Source organism: Leptinotarsa decemlineata, unplaced genomic scaffold (genome assembly GCF_025532065.1).
Source record: "Leptinotarsa decemlineata unplaced genomic scaffold, Ldec_3_MD MMD2_tig00000010_RagTag_RagTag, whole genome shotgun sequence".
NCBI classification, from domain to species: Eukaryota; Metazoa; Arthropoda; class Insecta; order Coleoptera; family Chrysomelidae; genus Leptinotarsa; species Leptinotarsa decemlineata.
Genome location: NW_027412538.1, coordinates 11,055,792 through 11,072,621, shown reverse-complemented (window position 1 = coordinate 11,072,621; position 16,830 = coordinate 11,055,792). Strand labels below are relative to the sequence as shown.

The 16,830-nt window shown below is 36.6% G+C and overlaps 1 protein-coding gene across 2 annotated transcripts in view; it reads left to right on the top strand.

Annotated features, from left to right (window-relative positions):
* Window positions 1–16,830, top strand: part of LOC111513756 (uncharacterized) — a 114,745-nt gene that overhangs the window by 61,432 nt on the left and 36,483 nt on the right. For both annotated transcript variants that reach the window (XM_074171453.1, XM_074171452.1), the window contains exon 2: window positions 13,902–14,227. In XM_074171453.1, the coding sequence (XP_074027554.1) occupies window positions 13,902–14,227 (326 nt within the window). The remainder of the gene's footprint in view (window positions 1–13,901; window positions 14,228–16,830) is intronic.

Sequence of the window (16,830 nt, the reverse complement as noted above, 5' to 3'; positions counted from 1 at the left end):
AAATCCGTAACTCATTCAAAACAATATAAACACAGAAACACATGTTTCGCTATACAATAGCGTCTTCAGATGTGTCTATACTAACACGCAGTATTTTTTTTTTGAAAGTAGGAAGAAAGAAATGGAAACATTGGTATTTTCTCATTTGGATCATATAAAATGATAGTTTTTGGATGTTTCAGCTTTAATATTGATTGCAAAATATTTTCTGAATGAATTATTCATTGACACTGATGATATTACTGAAAAAATTCGTTACCTCCGAAGAAAAATTTGCTATGCTTCTCTAGAATATTGATGTTACATTATTTCGTAACTAATATTGTTTCTTGAATGTCATTTCATCCATTATTTTTTTACATTATTGCTTGATCTTTGGTAATTGATTTGTTCATTAGAAGATAAAATGTGTTGGGTACAGTTATCTCTGAAAAGATTCAATTAATTACGAGGATGGAAGTATTGTTAATGGCAGTGATCCAACAAGTTATCCTTGTATAATGAAACAAATTGGTGTTTTCCATCGATAATGGAATTTTAAGAGACGTAAAAAATAAAAACTCTCATTTTTCAATAACTTCAAGAGAAACTGTTATTTCAAAATTGATATCTTTAATTATCCAGTGATTGCGCAAAGTCGAATTTGCATAACTTGAAATTTAGTTAAAAGTGATAATACATAAACAAATTACAGACTGAATGTAAATAATGCAGGCACCTCCATTCACTTATGCAATGCTATTCATTTTATAAGTAGGTAGGTTCTATTTCAAAACAGAATGTTCGCTGATTTTCATAATAATGGAATTGGATCAGACATTGCAAATGAAATCGCTTCAATTTTTCAAAAATGATAAAGTTCATTCTCATCAGACAGTCCCTGAACTATAGATTGGATTTGTACTGTATTATCTGCACAATTGATTTGTCTTATCTTTCCTAACTAACAACATTTTCAATTGTATTGGAAAAGAAAATCTAATTTATTGAATTCCAATGGATTTTGTAAGAATAATTGCAAAATGTTGCTTCATATGGTAAACAGGTAAGCCATTATTTTCGAAATAGGATATTTTGCTAGGAGTCTCATTAACGTTATATTCAAAGTAATAAAAAGTTTTTTTGATGATATATACAATAGAATGAATGAGAATGTTATGTATTTATTTGCATTTCAATTTATTGACTTCAGTGTCTCGAAAAAGTACTCAATATTTAATGAATGTATTTTTTTCAAAGCATACAAAAATCGAGATCAAATTAGAATTGGTTTGGGTGAATAATATTTTTGTATCAAAACTTCATTTCTCCACAGTCTGTGTAAACGATGACTTGTTTATTTTGTGGAAATTCATGATCACTTCAATGAAATATGGATACATTTTTATCTATATTTAGAGAATAAACATACTGAAGTATGAGCCAAGAATGACAGCCTTCTGGATTTCTGCTCTGGTGGTCGGGAAGGACTATATCAGGCTTATTAGTTTCTATGAGCCTGAGGGTGGGGAACGAATAGTTCCAATAAATCCGGCACTTTTCGGTTCCCACAACGGATTAAATATCCCGCGGAGCGTAGGGCAACACCAGTGTCTCGTCAATACCGTAAGAGTGCCTTAAATGGTAATATAGCACTCCAAGGACCGCGTTATGTCGATGGATATAGGCCGAGACCGCATATGCTGGATATGATCATAGCAAGTGCATTAGTCTCGGTCGCCTATCGGCAGGCCCTGCACCTTGTGTCAGAAACCTCTATACCCATCACGCTACTGCGATAGACTAAGGTGTTGAAGACACCATCCTGGCAAGCCATGATGAACTCCTCAGTTTTCGACTTCAGCCCAGTCAACCTGAGGTAAGTAAAAGTCAGGCGCTTTGATAAGCCAAGGTCTCCAACATTATTGAAGAAGACCCCATGCATTGGCTTATCCTTGTGTTTCCGCAGAAGTGAGGTTATCTCTGCGGTTTTTATCTGAGCTTTTTGCTGAACGGGTTCCAACTCTGTGACCGAGTTGTGGTCACCTCGTTCAGTGTCGAAAACTATACCGAGTTCAGCTGCTCGGGCAGCTGCCCTAAAGAGAAATGCTCCAATTCCTGCTCTCTCATGGTCACGGACCATGCAGAGAAGGGAATCCGAACTCCTGACGACTTTACCGTACCATTCTGTCATGTAGAAAATCCAAACTCATTATTAAATAAAAAACACAAATCTCAAATTGAATCAAAAACCCATAATATATACCCCTGAACCCTAATCCTAATCTCCAGTGTTGAATTTCATACTTGGCACCCTTGTTTATTTATGTTTATGTCGAAACTTGTGTGAGCAAAGAACTAACGAGGTCTTACCTTCTAACGTTTGATTCCTAACAAGAGTTGGACGATAGCAGGTGAAAACCGGTCGTTCAGCCTGAGCTGCGGCTTGGATCATCCACCAACATGGCGGTCAACTGAGAGAGTGAACAAAGCACCCACGTCGAACCGACCGGCTATCGATTGACCATTGTGTGATTGGGTGATTTAACTACTCGTTTTCCAGTTCAGCTACAAACTCCTTATATAACCCCGTTTTCGGAATTCAAAAGTTAGTTTATACTTGATAATAGGTAAAACCCGAAACCGTCGTTGAAATAAAATAACTAGTGGAAATTAGACGAAAGTGTTTTTCATTCATTTCATTAAAGATTTCTCCACATCTCTTAAAATCCAAAAACATTTGTGGAACAGCACTGTGCTCATGTTGAAATTATGTGTTCCATAATACAGATTATTCTATAATTTAAAGCTACTTGTTTTAATTGAAAGTGTTAAATCCATCAAAACTCGTATAGTTTTGGATCCGAAAATTCAAAATTTGCGTCAATATTTACAATCACTTCATTAACATATTCAAAAAACACTTTTTTGTGAGATTTTGCCTGAACAGTTTAACAAAAACGCATCGCCATACAATGGCTTCTTCGGGCGTTTCTTTACTGACTATATTCTACATATTCAATGCTCAATATCCCTAGTTTTACAATTTGAAGTACCTACATTTCAAGTATTTGAGTTTTACGTGAGTTTGTGATGAATTAAATTACCTGAGCTTATGTCCTAGGCTCCACATTGGAAAAAATATTTAATAACGGGGAGTTATTGAATTCTAATTGATCATTCAGTAGATTACCCGAATTCTTGAAACTATTGATTTCTAAACATTCAAGAAGATCGAGTTTCAACTTTTTCTCGACGATTGAACGTACATAATATTCATAGAAGTGCAATTGAAATCCCTTGTACCCTCATTATTTATTCCAATACCGTCTGTGATTATACCATTGGTACGTGGGCAGTGTAATAACTCGCTTCAATAATGCGATATATGTTTCCTTACATAAACTATCCTCTTCGCAACTAACCTCAATACCTGCATATAACGAGTGGAAACAATTGGCAAAAATAGCAGCATTCATTGGGTAACAATGCAATTTGATGTCAATGGCAGGTTATGTTTTCATCGAGGTAGGTGTACTTCACGGTTGAAGGAGATGAAGATTGTTGTAGACGACGATATATGTTTGACATTCACATCTGTTTACACTGTGTTTCATTCCTCATAGAAACGATTTCATTGTTCATTCGCGAAAGGTTTCACTCCATTTTTGAAGAAACATTCTGTCCAAGATAAGGAGTAGCAGCATGAAGAAAGAACAGAATCCTTAATAGAGATAAAGTCTGCATGAGAAGATGAAATTGGAATTTGGTCCTTTCACTTTTTCGCTGGCAAAACATGAGCCACAGGTTATTTTTGACATTTTTTTCCTAGTATGAGAGTCATATGCGAAAGAAAAACAATTTTTTTCTTGCTTGAATACTAGTTATCCCACTGCTGCCACCAGATGTTACAACTCGGGCTTTTTGACCATGTCGTAATTATTTTGGTCTTTATTCAACAGCTTGTGGTACATTGCAGTGACTCAAAGTGATCCCAGATATCATAAATTTGAACCACTCAGGTACTACCCAAAATATTTTTCTGTTATATAGTTGCTTTCGAATTAATTGAACGATTCATTCAAATTGATTGTTCTTTGAGGAAAAAAAACGAATCAATGTTCCAGAATATCAACATGTTCCGTGAACTGACGTGATCATTTCGAATTAGATAAACTGAGTTCAAAATGAATAACTAAAATTCATGAAACTTATGGATTGATAGCGATTTTGTGCATTTTCTTCTTTCCTTGCAACTCGAAGACGTCGGTTTTTCATGTCCATCCAGAGCTTTCTCTCTTGTGAAGGAATCCAAGCATTGTGACAAACCCAACTGGCCAGTTCTTTGTGGTATAGGGAGTGACAAATCCCAGAAAGGATCGAAGGTTACTGATGAGTGTCCACAGTGTGTGCACTTCGTCGGGGATTTTAATTGATCAACGAAATTATCTACAATTTTAGAGTTATATATACTCAAATATCTCAGCCATGACTCTTGTGGTTTTTCGCTATCGCACAATTTTTTGTCAATCTCCGTTAGGATCAGTGTAGGTTTTTCATTAATTCTATCTATTCCTGGCGCCTTGATACGAATGAATGCTACCCAGTTCTGTTGGTAATCACATTGAATACTGACATCATATCATACCAGCATCGCCATCTAGTGGTTAGGGCAAGCACTAAAAGTTTCACGGTACATAAAAATGTCAGTTCTAAGCTTCTTCGGGCTTTGTATTCTTTGCTTTTATTTACGAGTGCTACTATCTTCATGTTGAAATGATAATCCCAGAACTTGTTCGTATTTCTCGGCATCTTCTGAGAAAATCGGGATGTGGTCAATTTAGTATTTCGAAATCACAACTTCAAAAGTAATCCTTCCACTGTATCGAAAAATGCACACAATAACTCCTCGTTTTTCTGTATTATAGATCATTCACGGTTCTTTTCTTCTACTAGGTAGTAATCTACGTAAAGTTATGTAAAAGAAATATCTGAGACTGAGCCATTTGAACAATAATATAAAAATCAAAGAGCGTGGAGTTACGTCTAGCGTAACGCATACCGTAAGTATTTTTATTCAACGAAAGCAAGAGTGATTACGTTTGTTCCACTGACCGCTACAGACTGGGTTAGACAGTGTTGCCAATTTCAAGTTTCAAACAGGGTTTCCCACTCAGAGGAAAACGCGTCGATAACACAGTAATATTCGTAAAGGATACCGATACAATTGTTGTTGTTTTAGGCGATATGTTGGCAACTCCTAAAAACGGATGATTTCGCTATTTACAACAAACGAAATTGAAAGGTATTGTGATGGTGAAACTTGATTCATTTCATAATGTTCCTGTTTGATTAGCCAAATTTCACGTGGCTTGATTTCTGTAGCTTGAATATTTATATCTACAATACTGTTGTTCAAGCATATGACGTTTTACGGCTTTCTCCATGATTTTTGATATCACTGATGGCAAAGCGATTGGTCTATAGTTATTTGGAAGATTTCTCTTGCTCTTTCTGGAAATAGGCTGAACGCGAGCAATCTTCCAAAAAGAAGAAACACTCCTTCCTTGTGAGACAGGTTGAGAAAGTTTGCAAAATACTGGTGCAAGTTCATCTGCGCACTTTGCGAGTACGATGACGGGCACTTCATCAGGATCAGAAACCTAATTTATATTGAGCTGTCTCAAAATTCGCCTAACTAAACATTGTCGATCTAGGCCCATTGTGATTGAATAGAATAGAATATTTTATTAGTGTTAAAATAAACATTAAGTTTTCACACAGGTCGATACAGCACAAATACAGAAATATAACTTATGAATTATATAAAATACTAGTACTATGTTGCTGTATCGCTGCTGTTCTACAGCGCCATCAAGTGGCGAGTTACAGAAAAATTGATAGCCTAAAAACCTTCTCTATAAGAAATTACTCAGACATGTCAAGTTTCATCACATTCGGTTGAGCGATGTAGAAGTTTATCACTTACCAACCAACATCCATTTATATACAGTGTGTCCAAGATAAGGATCCTAAGCATGGGAATCTCAGTACCTGTTGGAGATACAGCTTAGGTTAAATTGGGAAAAAGTTGTGTTCTTTAAAGCTTATTTACATGCCGTTTAGAAACTTGAAGAATTTTCATGGCCTGCTGAGATATTTGGGAGAAACGAGAATTTGACAATATCAATTTTATTTTTTTCTGACTTTATTTGAAAAGATATCAAAAAACGAATAACACTTTTTCATTGGCACTTTCAAGGTACTACACGATGGTATTTTTAGTTTTTATATCCAACGTTTCGTTTCCAAAAAACCATCATCAACTTTATTTTTTTTTAAATAGCCAGAAAAAAAAGTACACCCTGTATCTGATTCCATTTTTTATTACGAATCCAACGATGTAACACATGCCATTGTTTTCTTTTTAGTTTAAGGAAAAATTGCATTTTTTCTATTTTTAAAATGTATTTTTAATAATAATGGTTAATAATGATTTTTTTTAAGTAATGAAAACAACAAAGAAATTAACGCATTTTTTATTTAATTCAAAGGAGGTGTTCAAACAGGTTTCCGTTATTTTCCAAACATAAGTATGATCTTCTAACTGTAGAACTTAAAACATCACGTAACATCTCTGGTGTAATACTGTTAAATGCGACAGTTACACATTCTCGTAACTGCTGTTCAGTTTCAAAAGAATGTTGGTAAACCGGTTTTTAACAAAACCCCATATGAAGAAGTCCAGAGGAGTTAAGTCAGGGGATCGCGCTGGCCAAGACACTTCACTAAAGGTTCCAATCCACCTTCCAGGAAATCGCTGCGAAAGATACTCTCGAACTTGTCTACAATTATGTGCAGTAGCACCGTCTTGTTGAAACCAACAGTTATTGACCTGTGCCAGAGGTAAATTATCTAAACAGTCTTCTACATAGTTTTACAATAAATGATGGTATCGTTCGGCGGTCAAAGAATTATAGTAAAAACCTAGTATTTTAGTTCCTAAAATTGCACACCACATATTAAACCCAAAACGTTCTTGATGTCTTGATATTTTCTTAACACGCGGATTTTGCTGAGCCCAGTAATGCGTATTGCGGCGGTTGAAGATACCATTATTAGTGACCATACTTCCGTCGGACCATATTATTTTTGAAGGGAAATTATAATCTTCTTCACACGCGCGTGTATACCATTCGCAAAAATTTCGGCGCCGTTCGAAATCCCCTGGTTTAAGTCCTTGGCAAATCCTAAATTTATAGGGGTGATATCTATTTTTACGTAAAATAAATTGAGCTGTGGATTTGGCTACTCCTACATTATTTTCGATTTGCCTAGTTGATATTTCAGGGTTCTCAACAACTGCTTGCAAAACATTATTTTGGGCTTCTTCTGAAGATTCCTTTTTTCGAGATAAAACAGGCTTTTTAAATGAACCATATTCTTTTATATTTCGAGCCAGCTCTAAGAAAATGGACTTACATGGCTGCTTTCTTTCTGGATATGTATTAAGATACATTGCTGCTGTATTTACAGTATTTTTGTGGCACAAAATGTAGCACGTTAGCATGTCAAACTTTTCTTCATGGGTATAATGCTCACCCGGCATATTCGACGATAATAACACAATATTATCTATTCAACAATAAACAATAATAACGACAACAGTAACAATAACTCTAAAAACAACAACTCGACAAACAGGCTAACAACAACGACAATTACTATTTTATCGTGTAATTAAATAATATTTGACAGGCTCGGTGACAGGTATTTACGTCAAAGCATTTGTTTGCAACGCCTACTTTGAGATTTTTTTAAAAATAGAAAAAATGTAATTTTCCTTCAAACTAAAAAAAAAACAATGGCATGTGATACATCGTTGAATTCGTAATAAAAAATGGAATCAGATACAGGGTGTACTTTTGTTTCGGGTCATATAAAAAAATAAAGTTGATGATGGTTTCTTGAAAACGAAACGTCGGATATAAAATCTAAAAATACCATCGTGTAGTACCTTGAAAGTAGCCAATGAAAAAGTGTTATTCGTTTTTTGATATCTTTTCAAATAAAGTCAGAAAAAAATAAAATTGATATTGTCAAATTCTCGTTTTTCCCAAATATCTCAGCAGGCCATGAAAATTCTTCAAGTTTCTAAACGGCATGTAAATAAGCTTTAAAGAACATAACTTTTTCCTAATTCAACCTAAGCTGTATCTCCAACATGTACTGAGATTCCCATGCTTAGGATCCTTACCTTGGACACACTGTATATTAGATATCGAAGTAGGTATGTAGGTTACACAATATCAATAATTTAAAGTTTTCAATTCATTTTCTCAGAGACAAATATAATAAATACAACCTTCTAAAGGTTACATTTCATTTCAAATCTATTGTTAACGAATTAATCCTAGCTATAGATGGCTTTGACAAAATGGTTTAGACTTTCACGGCTGAGGTTTTCAGTGTCATTGCTTTTCGAGTTTGAAAGCTGTGGATTTTTGGAATTTCTTTCTGACGTTTCGCTGGCGTGATTGGCTAGCTTCTTCAGAGGTTTAACCATCATGGCTTCCTGTCCGATGACTACCTTTCAGGCTTCGTAAAGCGTATTTATGCCTTGTCAGGTAATCCGTTGTATCTGTACCTTCATTTGTACCTATACTCGTACCTGCTCTTGTACCTGTAGTCGTACCTGCACTGGAACCTGGAACATTAACAATCTCGCTGCCTGTTGTCCTGTTCGTTATTCTCGAATTCCTCAAATTGGGGTTCCATATTCGATTGAGGTTCACCGCTCCTTCTTTTCTGTTGAAATTCTCCGTGTGTATGGATCTCTATTGCCTCCCATACCAGTCGGCTTTGGTATCCCTGGTTGGGGCAATTACTCCTGTGTTTTCAAACAAAATTCTGTGGTCTCCTTCACTAAGTGCGTGTTCTTCCACAGCTGACTTGTCCGTTTGGCCTAGTCTGCAGTTCCTTTTATGTTCTTTAAGTCTTGTTTCCATGGATCATTTGGTGGTTCCGATATATACCTTTCCACACGTGCACGGTATGCGATAGAACCCTGCTGCTGATAATGGGTCTCTTTTGTCTTTAGCCGACCTGAGGCTTTGTTGTATCTTCCTCGTGGGTTTGAAGACTGTTTTGATGTCGTGTTTGCCCAATAGTTTTCCAATTCTGTCCGTGACTCTAGAGATAAACGGTAGATATACGCGTGCAACCATCTGATCCTTTTTCGCTTTCTGAAACGTGGTGCCCTTCGGTTTCATGGCTCTTCTGGTCTCGGAGGCACTGTATCCATTCGATCTCAAGGTCCCTTCAAGGTATTTCAGTTCCCTCTCCAGATGTTCTGGTTCACATATTCTCCGAGCTCGTTCCGTTAGAGTGGAGATGACTCCTCTCTTTTGGCTAGGATGGTGGTTCGGTAGTGCGTGCAAGTATCTATCTGTGTGTGTGGGTTTTCGATACACTTTGTGGGGTAATTTGGTACCACATCGTACTACCAGTACATCTAGGAAAGCTATCCGTTGGTCCTGCTCAATCTCCATGGTGAATTCTATACTCGGGTGTTGGGCGTTCAAGTGGTTTAGGAAACCACTTGAACGCCCTTTACGATACACTTCAATAGCGTACTATTGTTATTCGTTTAACCTGTTTATGTTTATTCATCACGAAGAATAGTTATCACAACTCTAAACAAACTATAGACTGTGGAACAAGTATAAGTTTGATTTGGTGTAGGCGCCACTTCAGATTACTACTTCACACAATAAGGTCCCCTCAACTAATTCAGATTTAGTAACAATTCAAGACCCAAAATAAACAAATCTAGTCTCCACTAAATCAAAATTCTAGTCTCCACCTAACATCAAACATAGAAACTAAATCTTTACCTGTTACTTGAAACAGAAACTACATCACGTCATGAAATAAAAAAAAATATATTCGCAATACCTCTTGAAAGTTATGAAGCTAAAAATGATAAGTTTTGTGCCAGTTAGTTGGTCATTTGTAGCTGCCGGTATATTTCTGATATACACCACTCTTGAAAGCACTAATCACCTATTGTTTAAACCTACAGAATAAGGGCAATATCAGATTCCAAGCGGTATCCCTTATACCTGAGCATTATCAGAAAGATAGTCACATTTGGGTCTAATAATTAACAGAAAATGACAAGAGTGTTCTGAAAAACTTTCTACGCTACCCGAAAAACATGGATTTTGGCATAATTTTCCTGGACTACAATGCTGCGAAAATGGATCGTTCTCCATCTAAGTCGAGGTTACTTACAGCACATCGTGCTGATTTGCGCGTAAGTCACTTCGATAAACATCGAATAATTATGTTATAACGTTTTTATTTGCGAAATACCAAATATATATGCTTGACTTGATGCCCATAAATCTCATACAGAACAATTCTGATTGCAGAGATATATCTTCACAGAGGGCAGAGTGAGACAAAAATGCAAAGTCCTTGCTTAGTTTTTTTTCCCAGATGTTGTATCAACTTTCATAAACTTATACTCTGCCAATGAACATTTGAAAACTAAATTGATAATCTTTGATGGCACAGAATGTGATACATTATTATCAACGTCAATAATAGAAAAATATTAATGGGTCAGAATAACTTTTCATAATTTGCTATATGTCCAAGATAAAGAGGATCAACGTGGAAAAGTCTAAAACTTATTCGAATTACTTTATGCAATTCACTAATTGAATGATTATGCTGATACATCATTGAAGTTGTTATCAAAAAAGTTGACTTATACCCCTTCTCTGGAGCATACATAGTGCTGGATACCCTGATTAATCACCTCAACAATAATGGAATCTACACAATTGCATATGCAGATGACATAGTTATCTTGTAGACCGGCAAATTTGTGAACACACTGTGCGATAAAGCGCAGGATGGGCTCAAATTAATAGGAACATGGTGTAAGGAATACTCACTGTCGATCAATTCCAAGATGATTGTGATGATCCTTTTCACCAGGAAAAAAATTTTATCGGGCTCAAAACCTCCCAAAATCTTCAAAAGCAGACTAAACTCCTCTGAAGAGGTGAAATACCTTGGTACTATCCTCGGCAGGAAGCTAACATGGAACTCTCACCTACAGAATAGAGCAAGAAGAGCTTGTGGCTTATGAGCAATGTCGGAGAACAGTGGGACGCGCATGGGGTCTTTCACCCCGTGTGGTCACCTGGATATACACTGCAATAATAAGACCTAAGTTAACGTACGGAGCCATTGCATGGGGACCGAAAGTTCTACAAGCAACTACCATCCAAAAATTATATCAAATACAGCGACTGGCTTGTTTGAACATCACAGGAGCCATGAGAACAATACCAATCGCGGCAATGGAATTAATTACGTCTGGTCTGGCCCCTCTGGAACTGTACGTTGGGGAGGTTGCGTTGGCCATGGCCATGGCCATGTTACGATTGCGCACAGCTGGTGTAAACCTCGAAGTAGGAATGGGTCAATTGAGGCTGAGCCTATGGCGAGAAGCGCTTACTGCGCTACCTCTGCTGCAGGCAACCAGTGATGCAGTTGAACCGAGGTTTGTGTTTGATAAACTCTACAAAATACAAGTGAAACAGAAGACAGAGTCAGATGCTACATACAAATGGAATACGCATATATATAGACGGCTCAAAAACCAAAGAAGGCCGGTGAGAACCCGGCAAAGACAGTTCGGAAGATCGTAAATGAAATACAAGGTAAGTCAGGTAAAAGTAACAACCACGATACCTGCCTTACTGCAAATGATGTCTGTGAATTCAGCGCCACAATGATCGATAACATTATTGAACGAATACCTCTCACGGATGAATTTGGGATGATCTTGTTGAAATAACTGTGAAAGATTCAGTATTCTTGAGTCCCACAAATGAAAAAGAAATAACAAGTGTGATAAAAACACTCAAAAATAGTTCAACTACGGATGCATATAACATAAGCTCCAAAATAATCAAACTCATACCGGAAATCCTAAGCACATCACTCGCACACCTAGTTGATACATGCATGGAGAAGGGAGAATTTCCATCACATCTGAAACTGTGTAGAGCAACCCCAATTATGAAAAAAGGTGATATAAATAACTGTGATAATTATAGATATATAACAATTACTCCAATGATATCAAATATAATTGAAGTAATTTTATCAAAGACAGAATAACGAGCTTTTTGGAAAACGGAAAACATCTCGATGACCACCAATATGGATTTCGATCGCTGAGATCAACTTGACAAGCTGTTACTGAGATAGTTCACTCAATAGCAAAAAATCTAGACGTTGGAGTACATACACGTGCAATCCTATGCGACTCGTCGAAAGCCTTCGACAGTGTCTCACATGGCATCCTATTAGAAAAGCTCCATAAATACGGTTCACGTGGACCAGCTCTTCGACTCATTGAAACATTCATTACGGACAGACAACAGTACATATCCTACAATAATGTGACCTCCAGGACCATACAAATCAAACATGGTGTACCTCAGGGTTCAGTCCTGGGGCCACTGTTGTTTGTAATCTATATGAATGATCTGCCAACCTCCTTAGACATCGCAGATGTATTTATGTATGCAGATGACTCAACTTTTTTAATCAGAAGCAGGAATTTAGAAGAGATCGATAGAATGTCAAGTGAGACACTGTCACGAGGTGAAGCTTACTTCAACGCAAATATTTCATCTTTGAATTGGAAAGAACACATTCAGGAATTGCAAAAAAAGCTGTCCAGAAGTCAATTTTAATTTAGAAATCTCAGAGAAATAGTATCAATTGAAGTGCTGAAAACTGTATATTACGGTATGGTTCACTGCCACTTAATGTATGAGATTTTATTATGTGGCACAAGCTCAGCGTGCCACCAGCTATTGATTAATTGAAAAAAAAATTGTTAGAACTATAGCTAAGGCTGAACCAAGGGAATATGCCAAACCATTGTTCGTCAAAATGCAAATTTTAACACTTCCATGTGGTTACACCAAAACAAAAATGCGAACACTACGGGGAGTGAAATTCATAAGTACAATACCCGCAATAAAGAATTGTATAGACTACCTCGAGTGAACTACACTAAAACAATGAAGCAGACTGACTATCTACCGATTAAACTATATAACCTTATACCGGTGGATTGGAAGCATTCACTACAAAAAAATTGAAACACTACTTAAAACAATCACTTCTTGTAAATCCACTTTATAATATTGAAGATGTTTTTTCCCATATATGGACTTGATATTTAGTACTGTCTATTTAACGTACTACCTTACATAAAGCCTAGTTTCTAGGATTATCTCATTTTTACAGCTTTACATAGCTTTACAAATTTTATATACATTTTTATATCTACACCTCAGTCTTGACGTACTTACACAATTATGTTGTGGATTCATCTCATAAACATTTTTGTAATTTTTAAAGGTCAATAAATATCTTATCTTATCTTATCAGGGTATGCAATGTATTCCAGATCACTAAGATTAAGGATTAAGTGGAGAATCGGAAAAAATACCAGCGTGGTCCAAACAGAACTGGCTGGTATCTCAATCGCCACAAAAGAAATAACCAGGAAAGGAATTTCTGGCAAAAACATATCAATTTGCACTGACAGCAGACAAGCCTTATTAGCCTTGAACAGACAACGTGTTACCTCAGGGCTAGTACTAAAAGGTTTTTTGTTTTCCCAAATAACGTTAGAAAAGAATTGAATTGAACCTGCCGAATTTTGGTTGGTTCTCTTTGAACTGGACATACCATATTCCTTAGCAGAGTTGCAACTTTTCCATTATTTTCCATATCTCAGGATGGTTCAGCTTAGTCAGTTGACCTGAACTTCACAGAAAGTCTATTTTCCTATGAAATAAGTTTACCCTTTGTTTCAGGTCATCATTATGTACCATTCTCTGCACTCTCTCTTTCTTGGCATCTTCCCAATCCACCCTGAAACCCCACGAATACAACATCACCCAGTATACGAGGACTCTACCGGAAGATTTGAGGCCTATCGTACAGAGAGCCTTGATCATCGAAAGACATGCGACAAGTGGTCAACCATGGTCCAGCGAGTTGTGTTCTCTAGAAAAAGTAACTGCCTGCCCTCCGATGAAGTTCAGGAAACCATCAGGAGAGTGTAATAACGTCCGACATCCCAAATGGGGTACCAGGGGCGAAAAATTCCTCAGGATGTTGCCTCCTACTTATGGTGATGGTGAGTGAAAATATTTTGGAATTTCAGTATTTACTCCTGAATTCAGTTATTAGATGAAGAACCTGATAACCACACTAATTGCATCTAATCAATACTTATTTGAAGCAATCAAAATCGTGTGACGAAAAGTCCTACTGCATATTCAAAACCAATTTTTTTTAGTGTTTGAACTACATTGGAATTCAGTTTTCAACATTATCTAGAATTGCAATAACATCAATATACAGGGTGTAACTAAATAAGTATGAAACATTTAAGAGGGTGATTTCTCATCGAAAAAAAGATAGGATCTTTTATATAAAGAAATTTCATTGGAGCATCCCTTGTTAAGATACAGCCCCTTGAAGGGGGTACATAAAATTTGTATAACAATTTTTTTCACTGGCACTAAAGAAGTTACAATATTGAAATTACCCTGACGTTGTGTACTACTAAAAAGACACTCAGCCAGAAATTTATTTGATTCACCCCATGGTTGTAAGGGATGGAAAACGCAACCCCTAAAATTTATTTCCAATGTAACTCTTTGTCTTATCATTTATTTACCATTTAAAAATGTATTTCCGATAGCCTGTTTCATTCTGAACAAAAATTGTCTCTTGGGTTTTTTGCCCAAAATAAACCAGTTAGCAGCAAAAAGTTATTAAACGAACAACTACAGAGATACATCGTCATAAATGCGAAAATACGAAACTAATCTATCTAGTAGGTCGCTATTAGCGATAGTGACAATTTTATTGGTATGACGCTGTCAGTTTGTGGATTTTCGAAATTGAATTAATACTAATTGTGTGTTGTTGTTCAACTCTTAATGTGTTACTTTAATAATTCACTTGTTATTAAAATGGCATACACAAATGAGGAAATGGCTGATATGCATTACGTTTACGGTCTGTCGCAGGGGAATGGGTTAGAAGCTTCTAGAAGATATGCTGAAATGTATTCTCAACGGCAGCATCCTTCACATAGAATATTTACTCGACTTCATCAACGATTACGAGAATATGGTTCATTAGACAAAAGAACGCAGGATTGTGGTCGCCATCGAGAAGTATGAACACCACAGCTTGAGGAAGCAGTACTTAATTTGATTGAAGAACAACCTACTACCAGTACTAGAAAGATTGCTTTTCAGCTAAATGTTGATCATATGACAGTATTTCGAATTTTAAAGGAACAACTCTTATACCCTTATCATCTGCAACGAGTACAGGCACTGTTACCGCGAGACTTTCCGAACCGTCTTGAATTTTGCAATTGGATGCTGGAAATGATGAGAAGAAATTGTGACTTTCTGAAGACGATATAATTCACAGAAGAATGTAGTTTTTCTCGGGACAAGATTATTAATTTTCATAATGGGCTGATGAAAACCCTCACGCTATTGTCGAAACTAATCATCACGAATAGTTTTCTCTTAACGGGTGGCTCGGATTTATTGGGGATGATTTAACTGGGCCTCATTTTCTACCTCCTCGATTAGATGGTGAGGCATACGTTCAATTTTTAAGAGAAGTGCATCCAGTACTGCTGGAGGAAGTTCCTTTGGGCGTCACAAGGGATATGTTCTTTATGCATGATGGGGATCCCGCCCATTTGAGTCAAGTAGCACGTCAGCATTTAACTGAAACATATGCAAATCAGTGGATAGGTCGAAGAGGACCACAGAACTGGCCCGCTCGATCCCCGGATCTCAATCTTCTCGATTTCTCTATTTGGGGCCATTTACAGCATTTGGTTCATCGTACTCCTGTTCGCGATGTAGAGAACTTAAGAAACCGCATCATCGATGCGTGCAGAGACTCCTGGAATATTTGAGCGAATACGTGGCTCAATGCACCGACGTCTAGATGCATGCGTAATGTCTGAAGGTAGACATATTGAACATTTACTATGATTTCTATATGTTGTGTGTTTTGTTATTGACAAATTAGTTTTGTTTATTACCGTTTAATCGTTTAATGCAGGTACTGACTACAAAATAACAATAAATTCAGTTCGCATTCATGACGATGTATCTCTGTAGTTGTTCGTAAAATAATTTTTTGCTGCGAACTGGTTTATTTGGGCAAAAAAACCAAGAGACATTTTTTGTTTGGAACGAAACAGGCTATCGGAAATACATTTTTGAATGATAAACAAATAATAAGACAAAAAGTTACATTGGAAATAAATTTTAGGGGTTGCGTTTTCCACCCCTTACAACCATGGGGTAAACCAAATAAATTACTGGCCAAGTGTCTTTTTGGTAGTACAAAACGTCAGGTCAATTTCAATATTGTAACATTTTCAGTGCTTGTGAAAAAAATTGTTATACAAATTTCATGTACTCTCTTTAAGGTCTGTATCTTAACAAGGGATGCTTCAATGAAGTTTGTTTACATGAAAGATCCTATCCTTAAATGTTTTACACTTATTCAGTCACACCCTGTATTTATGTTGTGTTAGATGATGAGATATTACCTTAATGGTAACCACAAACCATTTCAGTACGTTTTTTTCTAACTTTCAACAATAATTGTTTAACTTGTGCTTGTTACGTTGGATAAGGTTAATTCCACAGTGAGTGGGTCTATTCGACCCTCCACGGCAACCCGCAAGGG